Below are 16,522 nucleotides of genomic sequence, written 5' to 3'. Positions count from 1 at the left end.
GTCTAGCTATACAATTTCGTGTGTAGTTTAAAAAAGGCATAGATTTTTGAGTAACTGGAATAATAGATGAACAAAAATTCTTTCAAAGATTCTTCGGAAACTTCTTTATCTTACTGAAGCTCTTTAGAGAAATTCAGTGGTACTAAATCTCAGAGCACACAGTTGGCTCATTTAGTAAACAAGTATCATGCATACGTGCATGCTAAGTTGCTTCAGTCATTTCTGACTGTTTGAGACTATAGCCTGCCAGACCCTTCTGTCCATGGGATTCTCCAAGAGACAATACTGAAGTGGGTCCTTTGCCCTCCTCCAGGGATCTTCTTGACCCAAGAATCAAACCCTTATCTCTTATGTCTCCTGCATTGGCGAGTGGGTTCTATTTTGTTGCTGTTGTTCACTTGCTCAGTTGTGTCTGACTCTTTGCAACCTCACAGACTGCAGTATGCCAGGCTTACCTATCCTTCACTATCAGCCAGAGTTTGCTCAAACTCATGTCCATTAAGTCAATCATGCCATCAGATCATCTCATCCTCTGCCACGCCCTTTTCTTTCTGTCCTCAGTCTTTCCCAGCTTCAGAGTCTTTTCCAATAAGTCAATTCTTCACATCAGATGGCCAAAGTATGCTTCTGCTTAAGCATCATTTCTTCCAATGAATATTCAGAGTTGATTTCCTTTAGGATTGACTGGTTTGATCCCCTTGCTGTCCAAGGGATTCTCAAGAGTCTTCTCCAGCACCACATTTCAGGAACATCAGTTCTTCAGCTCTCAGCCTTCTTTATGGTCCAATTCTCACATCTGAATGCAACCCACTCCTGTATTCTTGCCTGGAGAATGCCACAGATTGAGAAGCCTGGTGGGCTATAGTCCATAGGGTTGCAAAGAGTCAGCCACAATCAAGCCACTAAAATTACTACTACTACTGGACAAAAACATAGCTTTCACGATAAAGATTTTTGAATTTTCGCAGTATTGTATTAGGCACACAGGAAACACAGGGAGCAAAATTACTTCATGGAATAGGCTATTCTATTAGGTCAAATGTAAGGAAAAAATAGCTAAAGATCTGAAAGTAAAAGTTGATTTGCTTTTGTGAAAGCTGAAGGCCCTTCAAGCCTTGGAATTGATTCTAAGAATACATTCACAACATGGATCAGGTCTTGAGCAAACAGGTTTGAATTTGCTCTGACAAACAGATGAATCAGCACTTGCTGCCTCTCTGCTATGTTTTAGCAGGAAACCAAGTCACCAAGGTTTTGGGGGAAGAGAACTGCCACTACTTCAGGTTTTACATTAAAAAAATAATCCTTTAGAGATTTATGCCACCTTTGCGGCTTTAAAACTATCATCTGAGAAGTCTTAGTTATCTTCCTTGGGGTTGTCTCAGGAGACATGGAGGAATGTGGAACAAAAGTAAAGGCCAACAGTCAAATCTCTGTCTTCTCTTACCATTTATTAGACACATAAGACACTGTGATGAAATGTGAGATTTTCAACAAGTAGTTTTTAAAAAGTGTTTGAAAAACACTGCGCTGAAGTTCACTATCTCCAAATTTATTTTTCTCTAAGATCATAAATATATGTATTCAATAAATCTGTACTGTTCACTGGCTGTGTTCCAGAATCTAGATATAAAAGGTTAATTCAAAGTCTTTGTCTCAAGGAGCTCAAAGTTTGTGATAAGATCCCTAAGTACGTCAAAGATTATACAGAACTTTGGTAACTGATATATCATGTACATACACTGTGCATGCATATAAGACAGGGCAGCCAGATCAAATGGGAGTGAACAGAGAGGTCTTGATATATATATAGAGAGAGATATGCATATCCATATATATATGGATATAGATATACATATCCATATTTAGTTTTTGAACTGAATTTTGAAAACTGAAAGCAATTAGGATAACAAAGGTGGCTAATAGCCATTTAAAGCAATGGAGTGAGAATAAGGCAAATCTAATGAGTAATTTTGTGGCAGAAGTGCCAAAAAGTTTGGAAACATAATGTTTAGAATCAGGAAGAGGTCAGGTTATAAAGAACCAATATGCTTAACCAAAAGATTTGAACCAAAACAAGACAAAACACAGCGAAACTTTAGAATAGTGTCAAGAGCACATTTATGTTTTAGAAATACCCTTCTCACAACAGTACAGTGGGACCACTAGAGAAGCTAAGGATAGAGTCAGGCAGAGTCATTAGAGGATATGGCAGCAATCTGCTAGAAAATAAATGGGAATCTAAATTAAGTCAGAGAAACTGTCAGGAGAGAGGTTTGAGAGCTAGTAAGAAGGTGAAATATATGGGATTTTGTGACTTTTTATGCTCTGTTCTCTTTTCTCCCTTTTGAATAAACAGTGATGCATTTTATAGTGTTAGATCTGTGTAATTTTATTCCCACTTTCTGATTGATGTATATATAGTCAAGCTTTTTAATAAATTGAAATGCTATTTTTTTTCATATTCACGAAATCTTACATAGTAGTCCACTTGAAACTTGAACATTTAATCACTTAGTACATTCTGCCTGCATAACAAAGCTCAATGTTATAATCCTCCAGTTATTACAAGATCTGTGCTCTCTCAGATACATTTACACTCCAATTACAATTACAATGCTTTCATCTTAACAGCTTCTCGCTTCTGAAGGATTATGTCTCAAGGATTATGTTATAATGAAATCAAAGGTTATTGACTACTTTTCTCATTTCTTTCTGGGAGGCTTTGCTAGCTAAATAAAACTGAGGCTAACTTTATGCCAAACTATTTCTCTCCCTCTAGGAAAACATAATGGAAGTTATAAGAAATCAAGAGTTTCTACTGCTTCCAGCTGAGGAGCTCCATAAACTCCTGGCCAGTGATGATGTCAATGTTCCTGATGAAGAAACCATCTTCCATGCATTAATGATGTGGGTCAAATATGACATGCAGAGGAGATGCAATGACTTGAGTATGCTTCTGGCCTTCATAAGACTGCCGCTCCTTCCACCTCAGGTAATTAGACGCTGTTTTTGTAGCTAAGACCAACTGAAAAATTCTGTGCTAAAATTAAATATTACAGCCAATGTTTTACTATTATTTGATGGGTGATGGTTCTGATTCCCAAATCTGCCACTTACTTAATAATGCCTGTATGACTGTAGGAATGTCAATTTCTCTGAAGTTTAATTTCTTTATCAAATCAAATTATACTACCACACAAAAATTTTATGAGGCTCAAATTAGATAATATAGGTAAAGTACTTAATATCAATAGAATATTTTAAAGATTTGTAGAATATTGCAATTATTAATTCTCCACCTCCCTGTTTTCATGATCGATCTAACTACCTGTCTGTCTAGTATCTAGCTTACTAACGTAAGATACAATAGCATGATCATTTTCTGAAAAATATATCTCCCTAGAATATTCTTAAAAGCTCAAAGCATGAGATTTCAAACCTTTATAGAAGGATAAGATATATTACTGAATGGCAGAGAATTGTGAATAAACAGCATTTGGCAACTGGGACTATGAAATCTTTTATAATTGGAACTAAAGAAAATCCACACACCAAATGTATGATCCACCTCATTTTATTGATGAGTTATGCAGGACACAGGTGATATGATAAAATACCAAGTTCATTCAACTTATAAGAAAAAGCATAATTAATTTTCCCTGATTCAGAGTCTCGTGTCTGTAAAATAACTTCTAATGTTGAAAAATCATCCATGAATAGCATTGTTAACTCAGGGTGTCTGGCATTTCAGGGTATCCAAACATAAGTTTGAAGGTGGGCTCTGTCCTCTGAAATGATAGATAATATTGTGTGTTTGTGGGTGTATATTTTGTATGGTTTATTAGGAGGTTTATTAGGAGCCTGTCCATTTGAATCCAAATCACCATCGACATTTTCAACAATTCACATAATACTAAAAATGTAAGATAGGGAATTAGAAAACCAGGAAACAATAGACAAGCATAACCTGTTGTAAAAAGTGAAGAGAGAGGGAAGTAGGATCACAGATTAAGAATGGAAAGTTAAGACAAAAACAACAACAACAACATTGTGCCAAAACTGGGAAATAAATGAACATTTATGAAGAAAGTAACAATTGTATTTCATTTGGCTACTCAAATAAAGTAAAAGAAAACAGAAAATTTATGGAAATCCCACCTAAATGAATTATGCAAATTTATCCTATCTGCTTTATTGACTATGCCAAAGCCTTTGACTTTATGGATCACAATAAACTGTGGAAAATTCTGAAAGAGATAGGCATACCAGACCACCTGACCTACCCCTTGAGAAAGCTGTATGCAGGTCAGGAAGCAACAGTTAGAACTGGACATGGAACAAAGACTGGTTCCAAACAGGAAGAAGAGTACAGCAAGGGTGTATATTGTCACCCAGCTTATTTAACTTATATGAGAATACATCATGAGAAATGCTGGGCTGGAAGAAGCACAAGCTGGAATCAAGATTGCCGGGAGAAATATCAATAACCTCAGATAGGCAGATGACACCATCCTTATGGCAGAAAGTAAAGAAGAACTAAAGAGCCTCTTGAGGAAGTGAAAGAGGAAAGTGAAAAAGTTGGCTTAAAGCTCAACATTCAGAGAACAAAGATCATAACATCTGGTCCCATCACTTCAAGGCAAATAGATGGGGAAACAGTGGAAACAGTGAGAGACTTTATTTTGGGGGGCTCCAAAATCACTGCAGATGGTGATTGCAGCCATGAAATTAAGACACTCCTCAGAAGGAAAGTTATAACCAACCTAGACAGTATATTAAAAAGCAGAGACATTATATTAAAAAGCAGAGATATTACTTTGCCAACAAAGGTCCATCTAGTCAAAACTTTGATTTTTCCTGTAGTCATGTATGGATGTGAGATTTGGACTATAAAGAAAGCTGAGTGCCGAAGACTTAATGGTTTTGAACTGTGGTGTTGGAGAAGACTCTTGAGAGTCCCTTGGACTGCAAGGAGATCCAACCATTCCATCCTAAAGAAAATCAGTCCTGGGTGTTCATTGGAAGGACTGATGTTGAAGCTGAAACTCCAATATTTCAGCAACCTGACAAAAATAACCAACTCATTTGAAAAGACCCTGATGCTAGGGAAGATTGAAGGTGGGAGGAGAAGGGGATGACAGAGGATGAGATGGTTGGATGGAATCACTGATTCAATGGACATGAGTTTGAGTAAACTCCAGAAGTTGGTGATGGATAGGGAGGCCTGGTATGCTGTCATCCACAGGGTTGCAAAGAGTCGGACACGACTGAGTGAATTAACTGAACTGAACAGGCATTTTAGTAACTGGACAAAGAATGGATTGTAAAGCCATGCACTGGATTTTTCTAGATCCCAGATAAGTTCTGATACCAGATAATCTCAGAGCATGGACATCTTCTTTCTGAATAGAAATGGCCAATGATCACCAGTAGCCAAAGTAAGTAGATAGCCATTAACTTATGATAGATGATGTGGTAATTCATCACTTTGATCCTGCCCACCCATTTCAGCTTTTTTGTTGAAATGTAGGGAGCTTGGAATCAAATTGGTGCTCAAAAATCATTATATATAATAGGACACATACCAGAGGAGGCCAAAAACATGACCAGAATCCCATCTTTTCACAATATGCCTTTTGTCCACTCTTTTGTCATTAAGAGTGGGAGTTCCTCCTACATTTACATCTCTATATATTTTTTTTATTTTCTTCTCTGTTACATCAGAACAAAGATGTACATTCTATTGGCTTATTTGTTCCTAAGCCTATGCATTACACATAGTTTTTTAATTCTGATTGGTACAACTGCTTTACTTTGATTAGTGAAGCAATATTTAATAACATCAGAAAATAAATCATTATTGTGTTTTCCTAAAACTAACTAGTAAACACTTTTACCTTTTATCACAGTGCCTGATAGACATAAACACATCATTTATCTACTTTCCATTCCTCATCTCTCAAACTGGGAGCATTATAAACATAAGTTTATGTATATTTTCAAGCAACAGATGTGCAGGAGGAAAGAGTAAAACACATTTTCTTTTCATAAAAAGAGTGTCTTTAGATATAATATTAATTAATTAATTACATGCCTTTATAAGCACTTTCCACACAATATTTCTAATCTTAAAAAGCACAATTGCAAGATAATGTGCAGAGAGATAAACAGGTTCAAAAAAGTTAAGTGATTTTTCAAAGTCATAGAACTAGTGAAAAATCCAGTTTCCCTGCAAATCTAGGCTGGCTAGATATGAACATATACAGAGACATTTCTACTCTGAGTATACGTTCTTTCCTTATTTACTGTCTAACCTGGAAGATCATTAAAATGTTCTGAATATAGAAATTCTTAAGATTCTTATAAAAAAGACTGGGAAAGGAAGAGTGAGGGAATTGGAACTAACATACATTTCTTTCTTTCTTTCTTTAGTCACCAAACTTATCTCATTTAATGTCTATAATATCCCTATGTAGTAATAGTTATTATTATCTTTTAACAAATGAATACATAATATTGTATTATGCATATTATATATTATATGTATAATATTGTATTATATATAAAATATGATATATTATTATATGTAATAATGTATATTGTAATAATATGTAATTACATATTATTTTACATACATATTATATGTATTTTAGATACATATATAATATGTACATATATTATATACATTATATACATATATACATTATATACATATACAATATATGTATTGTATATGTATATACATTATATACATATACAATATAATATATTATTATATGTAATAATGTATATTGTAAAAATATGTAATCACATATTATTTTACATACATATTATATGTATTTTACATATACATATTAAATGTATTTACATACATATAATATCACATATTATATTATAATATGTAATAATATGTAAATATATGTAATAATATTGTAATAATAATAATGTAATAATATAATATATATATAATATTGTATTATACATAATATATATTATACACATATTTGAAAGTGAAAGTGTCAGTCAATCAGTCATGTCCAACTCTTTGTGACCCCATTGATTGTAGCCTGCCAGGTCCTCTGTCCATGGAATTTTCCAGGCAAGAATACTAGATAGACTGGGTACCATTCCCTTCTGCAGAGGATCTTCCTGACCAGGAATTAAACTAGGGTCTCCTGCATTGCAGGCAGATTCTTCACCAGATTCATATATATGTACATAAAATTACATAATATATAATATTTTAAAATACTAAAAATATTTAAAGGAAGAAAAAGCTACATTTTCCTAGTGTGGTAGGGGTTTATTTTAAAAAGAAATAGTCCTTGGATTGATTTTTCAGGGAGATTTGAGAGGAGAATTTGACTTATCTTTTTATAATTCCTGTAGATTTAAATGATACATTTCAGGTTAGTGACAGACCAATATTTGGAAGGCCAGATATGAGCTGCTTATAATATTATTAAGCAAAACATAATAAACTACTGACCAAGACAAGAATGCAAAGGCAAAGGAGATTTAGCAATGTTTAAAATTAAAAAAATAAGGGGGGGGGGAGGACTATGTGCTTCTAGGGTAAAGTTAAACTAAATAACCTATAAGTTTTTATATTGTTAGCAGTTTCTTTTTCTATTTAGTGAGTGCACACACACAGAGAAATTCTAAAGTAAATAGAAAAGTAAACACAATGATGGAAGTTTTAGCAGAAAATAAAACATGTTAAAAGATTGATTAGAGCCAAAGCATAAATGTAGACTACAGTAAGAGTTTGCTTTTATTAATATAATCATGAAGCAATTAACCAACTTCACTTAAGCATATTTCAGTTCCTCTGCCGGGGTCCTGCCCCGGCTGATCCAGGGTATTCGAAGCGGGGACGGCGTCGGCGACCTATTTATTTAAATATTTTATCAAAGATATAAAGAGTAATAGGATGAGGATAGCTCAGTAGGAAAATTCAGTGGAGAAAAGAGGCTGAGTAGCTTGGTTTACATGGGAGACCAATAAAACTTCAAGACAAGAAGTTTGCACCACTTACGTAGGCCGCAGGCGTCCTTCCGTTCTCCCGAAGGAGAGGAGACACTGAGGCCTCCCCGGTCGGATCTTAGAAGCCCAGGCATAATTAGTAAGCATGGCGGGTTCCGCGCTCCAGATGGAGACTCAGCCAGAGTGAGAGAGAGAGCGACATGGGGAGACCAGTATTTCGAGAAACTGATCCCAATTCTTTATTTTCCATGGTCTACTTTTATACACTGACTGAGATGTTATGCAAAAGTCACGCGGGGTCAGCAGTCCTGACTTTTATCAAAGTCAGGTGCTTCATACAAATGTATACAGAGGTGTTAGGGGTGTTACATCATCTTCTGGCCAGGGGGCCTGCTGACAATTTATGACCCTCTCCTTGTGACAGCGGTCAGTCAACCAGGACACTTATTTCTCCAGGGGTGATTATTCTCAAAACAGACGCCACCCAAATAAAGTTACATTCCTACAGGGTGAGGGTATAGTGGGTTTTAGTTAAGGAAAGAATTTACTTAGCCTAAGGTCTAATGTGATTAATATCAAAGGTTAATACTTATTTCTTCTATATATTCATTAATGTGTGTAAGGGCAGGGGATATGGAGACTTAGTAACAAACATTGGCTCAACAAATGAAAAACCCTTCACCAATACAATTTCTAATCAGCCCATTATACTTATATTAATAGTTTTCTAACTTTTCTAAGGTTTTTAGAAGGTTTAAAGCATCTTGTGCCTCTCACGGTTGGGAGGCTGTGAGCGATCACATGTGGCCGGACAAGCCTGTCAGGCAGGCCAGAGAACCTTCAGAGGAGTTTGTAGGTTAAAACACTCTTATCACGCCCAGGAATTATTATTAACTGGAGCTCTAAGTAAACTCCTTCTCTGAAAGAGGTGGTGGGGTTCAGCCCCCCGTAAAGTCAGAGGTGTAGGTGAGAGCACAAAGTAGTAAAGTAGGCAGGCTCTGGTTATGGGGGTAGATGCTCAAGGATTTCCAGGGGGACTCCTGAGGCTCGATCCCGCCTTTGCGTATGTCAAGCCTCCTTCCTCATGACCTTTGCCATGGGTGGAGTACCTCACTCTGGCCCCCAACATTCCTCATTCTCACAATTTGCATTCTTATGTTTATTACTAAGTCTATAATGTTATAGAAGTTATTTCTTATGTTCTGATATTCTTTATTATTCAAAATTAACATGCTATTATGAAGTATAAATTATATTAATTTGGTTTAGAAAAACAAAAAGAAGGAGCAAATTTTGGTAGAGGCTATGGATCTTAATTGAGAACAGTGGCAGACAAAATAAGATTGAGAAAAGAATGGAAGAAAAGACATTTAAAAAATTCCCAGAGGGATGGTACGGGGAGGGAGGAGGGAGGGGGGATTCGGGATGGGGAACACGTGTATACCTGTGGCGGATTCATGTTGATGTATGGCAAAACCAATAGAATATTTTAATTAACCTCCAATTAAATAAATTTATATTTTAAAAAATTCATAAGCAATAATGCTTATTTTACTCTCTATTGAAGTAGAATTGCTAATACTGAAATAAATTCAATGACTTAGCTATAGAAAGAACCAGAGGAAAAGGCAAAATCAAAGAAATACTTAATTGAGATGTACTTTAAGAAATGGTGAATGACTTCTATTATCTTTTTAAATAAGTAAGGAACAGAATTTTGCATAAAAGTTTTCATGTTTTCTTAGATACCCACGGGAGTTATAATTTCAAAGAATTGGAAAAATATGGAAATTTAATTTTAAAGAATGGATGATTATGTGTACAATATACATATCACAAGGAGGCTACTCAGTTTGATTCACTTTTTTTTCTATATTTCCTTTTTTAAAGACACAATATAAGAACGTGTTGCTATGCAAAAAAAAAAAAAAAGTTTTAACATTTTATAACTATTGCTTCCACTGGTTTTAACTAATTCAGTAAAATGGATCTTTGTAATAGGTACATATATATTTATTTGTTATAGATGCATTTTAAAAGTATCCATTTTGGTATGTTCTTTTCTAATGAGTTATTTTAGTAAGTAAAAGCATGGTACTCTAAAAAAAACAGTTATATGTAGGATCACACCAAAAGTCTTCAGGTAAATTCACTTTTACCACAGTCAGAAATTATTTAAAAGTTTGGAGATACACAGATAGACTTTGTTTCATGTCTTAGAGTCGGTATTGTTTATTTCTTTTGAGGCAACAAGGAGAACCATTTCTCACAACTTTCTAACAAGCATACCTACTGACTCTTAACATAAATAAATAGTAATGTCTATATGTATAAATATTTATTTTCTGTAGCAAAATGTGAAAGAAAAAAAAAAGGTTGAAGTGGATAACAAAATGTGACCTAGGTTTAGAGGAGTATTATTTATAATAAGAAAATTAAAAATTTAAAAATAACAAGGAGACACAAGAGTTTAACGTAAGGAAACAGATATTACCTCTGTCCTATAAGAATTAATGCTCTCTATGCAAAGCTATAAGAAATTTATTCCAAAATATTTTGCTAACGTTAGTTACAGCAATACGAGAAGGGAGAGGTCCTCAACCATCTGTCCCACTGAATGTGTGACAACTGATCAGATACAAGAAACACAAAAACTGTTTTTCTATAAAAATTATAGCCACAACTAAAAAGACAAAACCACTAATTAAAAGCAAGGAAAATGACAAAGAATGAATCAATGGAAAAATAGCAGTTATAAATAAATAAAAAAGCTATGGCTTTTCCAGGAGTCATGTATGGTATGAATGTGAGAGTTGGACCATAAAGAAAGCTGAATGCCAAAGAACTGATGCTTTTGAACTGTAGTGTTGGAGAAGACTCTTGAGAGTCCCTTGGACAGCAAGGAGATCAAACCAGTCACTCCTAAAGGAAATCAGTCCTGAGTATTCATTGGAAGGACTGATGCTGAAGCTCCAATATTTTGGCCACTTGATGTGAAAAACTGACTCTTTGGAAAACACTTTGATGCTAGGCAAGATTGAAGGCAGGAGGAGAAGGGGACCACAGAGGATGAGATGACTGGATAGCATCACAAACTTGATAGACATAAGTAAACAAGCTCTGGGAGTTGGTGATGGACAGAGAAGCCTGGCATTCTGCACTCCATGGGGTTGCAAAAAGTCGGATATTATTGAGCAACTGAATTGAGCTCACTGAGCTGACTGATTACCAGTGTTTGTTACTTCTTCATTTTTTTCCCTATTTTTGTCTCTCTGATTTGCTTGCCATGTGATTAATTAATGATTATACAAGGCCATTATCAAAGAAATAGTATTTTCCATAATACTGGAGTATAAGAATTTTTTAAAGTCGTATATTAAAGTTATTCTTCTTCAAAAGAGACCTGTTTTCAAACAGTGTCTTTATTTTTTTGTCTTTTTTTTAATTTTTATTTTATTTTTAAACTTTACATAATTGTATTAGTTTTGCCAAATATCAAAATGAATCCGCCACAGGTATACATGTGTTATGCACAAACAATATATACATCTGAAATCTAATATAGGATTAAATATTAATCTTAAATATCTTAAATATTATTTAGCTTCATGGTCATTTGATCTACCATGGCATTCACAGTTTAAGGTACAACGTTAAGAAAATACAAAACCTTTTTATTTCAGAACTTTTAAGTCAAAATCTTGTTAATTTAAAAAAGTATTTGCACATACACAAACTCATACATTCATGTTACTACATTTGGTCAAGTAAAACACATGGAGGGGATGTTGTAATCTATTCTGAAAGCCTTTATTTTTGCTATGGTATGTCAAGTGTTTCTGCCTTAAAAAAGGGTTAATCATAGTGCTTCTGGTTTTATTCCAATCTTTCTTTATACTGAACCTTCTGTACTGCAATTACACCTTCTACATTTTCTACTATGAATTTTACTCTATATTGGATAATTCCAAGCAACCTACAAATTTTCATTCCTTCAGACATACTAAAGCAAAACAAAATATCTCATACTCCTTTGACCACCTACTCCAGTTCCCTGTTCTTTTTTCCCAGCAAAAATATGTAGTCATCATTTATAGTTGCTAAATGTACTTTGTCGGAATCATCTTTCTGTTATAAAAGTTCTTTGAATTAATCATGATCACTCCAAAGAGTGCTGTTATTTGTGTTTTCATATTACTTGACTTCTCAGCAGCCTTTGACACAATCTGGCCACTCTTACTCAATAATTGCTCATTCTTTCTACTTTCTGATGTTGCAATGACCTGGGGCATCACATAAAAATTGCATTTACTTCTATACTTTTAAATACTATCTGGGAGTCAATTATGAACTCTGATTATGTATGTCTAGCTTTAAAGTTTCCCTTAAAGATAGATTCAAATACCCTATTAAGTACTTGACATTTCTAGTTAGATATCCAATAGTTATTCAAAACTTCACATTTCCAAAATGAAATATTTCAAATTCCCAAGTCTCCCCGCCCCTACTTCCAATTTTTAGTAAATATCACTACGAACCACTTAGTTATTCAGACCTAACTCCTAGTCTCATTTTTAATTATCTACTTTGCATTGCATTTAACATTCATTTCCTTAGGATGTCCTTTTCACTCATTCTAAACCATGTCCTGAATCTGTGTGTGTGTGTGTGTGTGTTTTAACACATCACTAAAATCAAACCCTAAAATACATCACCAGAGACTTTCTCCTACACTGAAATGGCCTGCTATTTATTATTCTAACTTTTATGCTTAACTGCTGTCATAACTTCCATTCAGCAAACAGAATTTTACAGTATGAATCAATTAATGTCAAACTTAAGATTTAGATACTTAGGATTTCCCTGGTTGTGCAGAGGGTAAGAGTCTACCTGCCAATGCAGGGGACATGGATTCAATCCCTGATGTTGGAAGATTCCACATGCTGAGGAGTGACTAAGCCCATGCACCACAACTACTGAGCCCACACTCCAGAGCCTGCACACTGCAACTACTGAAGCCTATGCACCTAGAGTCTGTGCTTCGCAATGAGAAGCCACTGCAATGAGAATCCAGTGCATCACAATGAAGAGTAGCCCACACTTGCTGCAAGTAGAGAAAACCCACACACAGCAACGAAAACCCAATAGAGCCCAAAATTAATTAATTACTTACTTTAAAAAGAGATTTAGATAGTTAGAACAAAATTTTAATATCCCTGCCCTACAAGACCCTACAACTGTCCCATGATCACTCCTCTGAACTGATATCCTATCAGCTCTCAGGACACTAAAGACACACTGACATATTTTCTGTTTCTTGAGCAGGTCAGGTTTCTTTCTTCTCTAGTACATTTGTACCAGCTGATTCTGGGGATTAGAAACTATGGTATCCAAGAGAAGAGGGTGGTGATACAGTTTTCTCAGGGGTAAGCAATGAAAGGGGAAGCATAGTCTATAGATAATTAAAGACAACAACAAAACTGATTTAACATTGGTCTACTTTTATCATTGTGATACCTTGACAATTCTAAACAAAGCTAGAAATAACTTTCTACCTCCTAGGTACAACTGCCCATCACACCCCTTTTCTGGTCCTTCTTTGCCTAGAAGATGTTCCCCCTATCATGGCATCACTAACTCATTTTTTTTTTAACTAAATACATCTCACCTTCAATGTGTATTCTTAGCACTTTCATATATCGCTTTCTTGCTTAGTAGTAGTTTATTTGTTTTTGAGTTTCTTGTTCACAAAGTACCTGTCATAGTTGATACTCAATAAGTATTTGCTGAATCAACAAATGGAAAGTTAGGTCCTAGGAATTTTGGCTTCATTTATTCTAGAATATTCATTGGAAGGACCGATGCTGAAGCTGAAACTCCAATACTTTGGCCACCTGATGCAAAGAACTGATTCATTTGAAAAGACCCTGATGCTGGGAAAGATTGAAGGTGGGAGGAGAAGGGGACGACAGAGAATAAGATGGTTGGATGGCATCACTGACACAATGGATGTGAGTTTGAGTAAACTCTGGGAGTTGGTGATAGACAGGGAGGCCTAGTGTGCTGCAGTCCATGGAGTCACAAAGAGTCGGACACAAGTGAGTGACTGACCTGAACTGAATTCTAGCTGTCTGTTGCTATATGATTTGTTTGGAATGTGAGAGAAAGCACTGTGTTTGATTGTTGTGTTCTGTGTACTAGTTGCTCAGTCATGTCCAACTCTGCAATCCCATGGACTGTAGCCTGTCAGGTTCCTCTGTACATGGAATTAACCAGGCTAGGATACTGGAGTGGTTTTCCATTCCATTCTCCAGGGAATATTCCCTGGAGACACAGGTCTCCTGATTTGCAGGCATATTCTTTACCATCTGAGCCACCAGGGAAGCCCATGTTTTGTTTTTTTACCATCAAGCTAACAGTGGATACTAGGAACACTGTCATCAAGGGGAATCATAGCATATAGATTCAGATTTTGCTAAAAAAACAAACAAACAAACAAAAAAAACAACCTGTTATTGAATGGGCAATGGGAGACCAGTCTTAAATAGGATATGACCTCTCTCTTTATCCTGTTAGATAAATTAATAAAATAAATTTATCAAAATGAATAATACATGTTAGTTGTGTATTTAAAACTAAACTGTCTTAAGAAAAATTGGTTTCATTTTCATGGATAGCATAATAAATCAGAAAGCAAAAGTTCATTCCACAAAGAAAGGAAAACTCAACTTAAATATAAAACTACCTTATAAGCATTTTTGTACATATTAAATAATATACATAGTATTTATCAAGAGGCCACGCTGTGTAAGAAAAATTACTTTTCTCAGTTAAACATTAAAAAAAGAATTTCTCTTTCTGTTCATGCCTATTATATAAGAATGATAAAATTAAAATTGAATATGTTAATTTGTAAGAGGACTAAGAAAAATTGTGGAATATTTTTAATAAAACATAAGTCATTTAAATCATTCAAACTTTTCAAATGATTTTGATTTATGATTTGGAGGAATTTAAATGAACTATTAAAGCTAACTTAATATTTCAGCACATAGAGTTTATAGAGATGAAATCTGGAGATTAAAACAGAATCCTTAGACTTAAGAACACTCGATCTTTCAGCAAATTTCAAGGCTATATCCTATGAAGAGAAAATTTACACTGGTCCAATTATAGAATTATTCTTTAATTTTGATAAGTGATCTGTTTGAGATATACATAAAAGTCAACGTTCAAAAAACAAAGATCATGGCATCTGGGCCCATCACTTCTTGTCAAATAGATGGGGAGACAATGGAAATAGTAATAGATTTTATTTTCTTGGGCTCGAAAATCACTGCAGATGATGACTGAAGCCATGCAATTAAAATTAAAATAAAAAGCTGCTTGTCCCTTGGAAGAAAAGCTATGACAAAGCTAGACAGCATATTAAAAAACAGAGATACTACTTTGCTAACAAAGGTCTGTCTAGTCAAAGCTATGATTTTTCCAGTAGTCATGTATGTATGTGAGAGTTGGACCATAAAGAAGGATAAGTGCTGAAGAATTGATGCCTTTGAACTGTGGTGTTGGAGAAGATGTGAGAGTTCCTTGGACTGCAAGACCAAACCAGTCAATCGTAGGGATAATCAATCCTGAATATTCAATGTAAGGACTGATGCTGAAGCTCCAATACTTTAGTCACTTGATGAAAAGAGCCAATTCTTTGGAAAATATCCTGATGCTCAGAAAAACTGAAGGCAGGAAGAGAAGGGGATGACAGAGGATGGACTGCTTGGATGGCATTAGCAACTTGGTGGTCGTGTTTGAGTAAGCTCTAGGAAATGGTGATGGAGAGGGAAGCCTGGTGTGCTACAGTCCATGGGGTCACAAACATTTGGACATGACTGAACAAATTAACAACAACAACAGCAATACATAAAATACATATATTCCTGCATCCTCTTGTCCACATTGCTATTTTTATATTTTTTTGCTTGTTAATCTTTGAGGAACAATAAGGCAGCCTTTTGGGTGATACAACTGATGAGTTTCCAGAATTCAAAGAAGGTGAAAAAGCAAATCATTCAGTTCAGTTCAGTCGCTCAGTCGTGTCCGGCTCTTTGCAACCCCATGAATCGCAGCACGCCAGGCCTCCCTGTCCATCACCAACTCCTGGAATTCACCCAAACTCATGTGCATCGAGTCAGTGATGCCATCCAGCCATCTCATCCTCTGTTGTCCCCTTCTCCTGCCCCCAATCCCTCCCAGCATCAGAGTTTTTTCCAATGAGTCAACTCTTCTCATCAGGTGGTCAAAGTATTGGAGTTTCAGCTTTAGCATCATTCCTTCCAAAGAACACCCAGGACTGATCTCCTTTAGAATGGACTGGATGGATCTCCTTGCAGTCCAAGGGACTTCTCCAACACCACAGTTCAAAAGCATCAATTCTCCAGTGCTCAGCTTTCTTCACAGTCCAACTCTCACATCCATACATGACCACAGGAAAAACTATAGCCTTGACTACATGGACCTTTGTTGGCAAAGTAATGTC

General features: G+C 35.4%; 1 protein-coding gene across 2 annotated transcripts in view; it reads left to right on the top strand.

The window, feature by feature from the left end:
* The window catches only part of KLHL1 (kelch like family member 1), a 539,840-nt gene that overhangs the window by 317,162 nt on the left and 206,156 nt on the right, over positions 1-16,522 (top strand). For both annotated transcript variants that reach the window (XM_070380850.1, XM_070380849.1), the window contains one exon: positions 2,783-2,995. In XM_070380850.1, the coding sequence (XP_070236951.1) occupies positions 2,783-2,995 (213 nt within the window). The remainder of the gene's footprint in view (positions 1-2,782; positions 2,996-16,522) is intronic.

The sequence above is a fragment of the Bos mutus genome, chromosome 12 (assembly GCF_027580195.1).
Source record: "Bos mutus isolate GX-2022 chromosome 12, NWIPB_WYAK_1.1, whole genome shotgun sequence".
Lineage (NCBI taxonomy): Eukaryota > Metazoa > Chordata > Mammalia > Artiodactyla > Bovidae > Bos > Bos mutus.
This window is presented reverse-complemented; position numbering and strand designations above follow the sequence as displayed.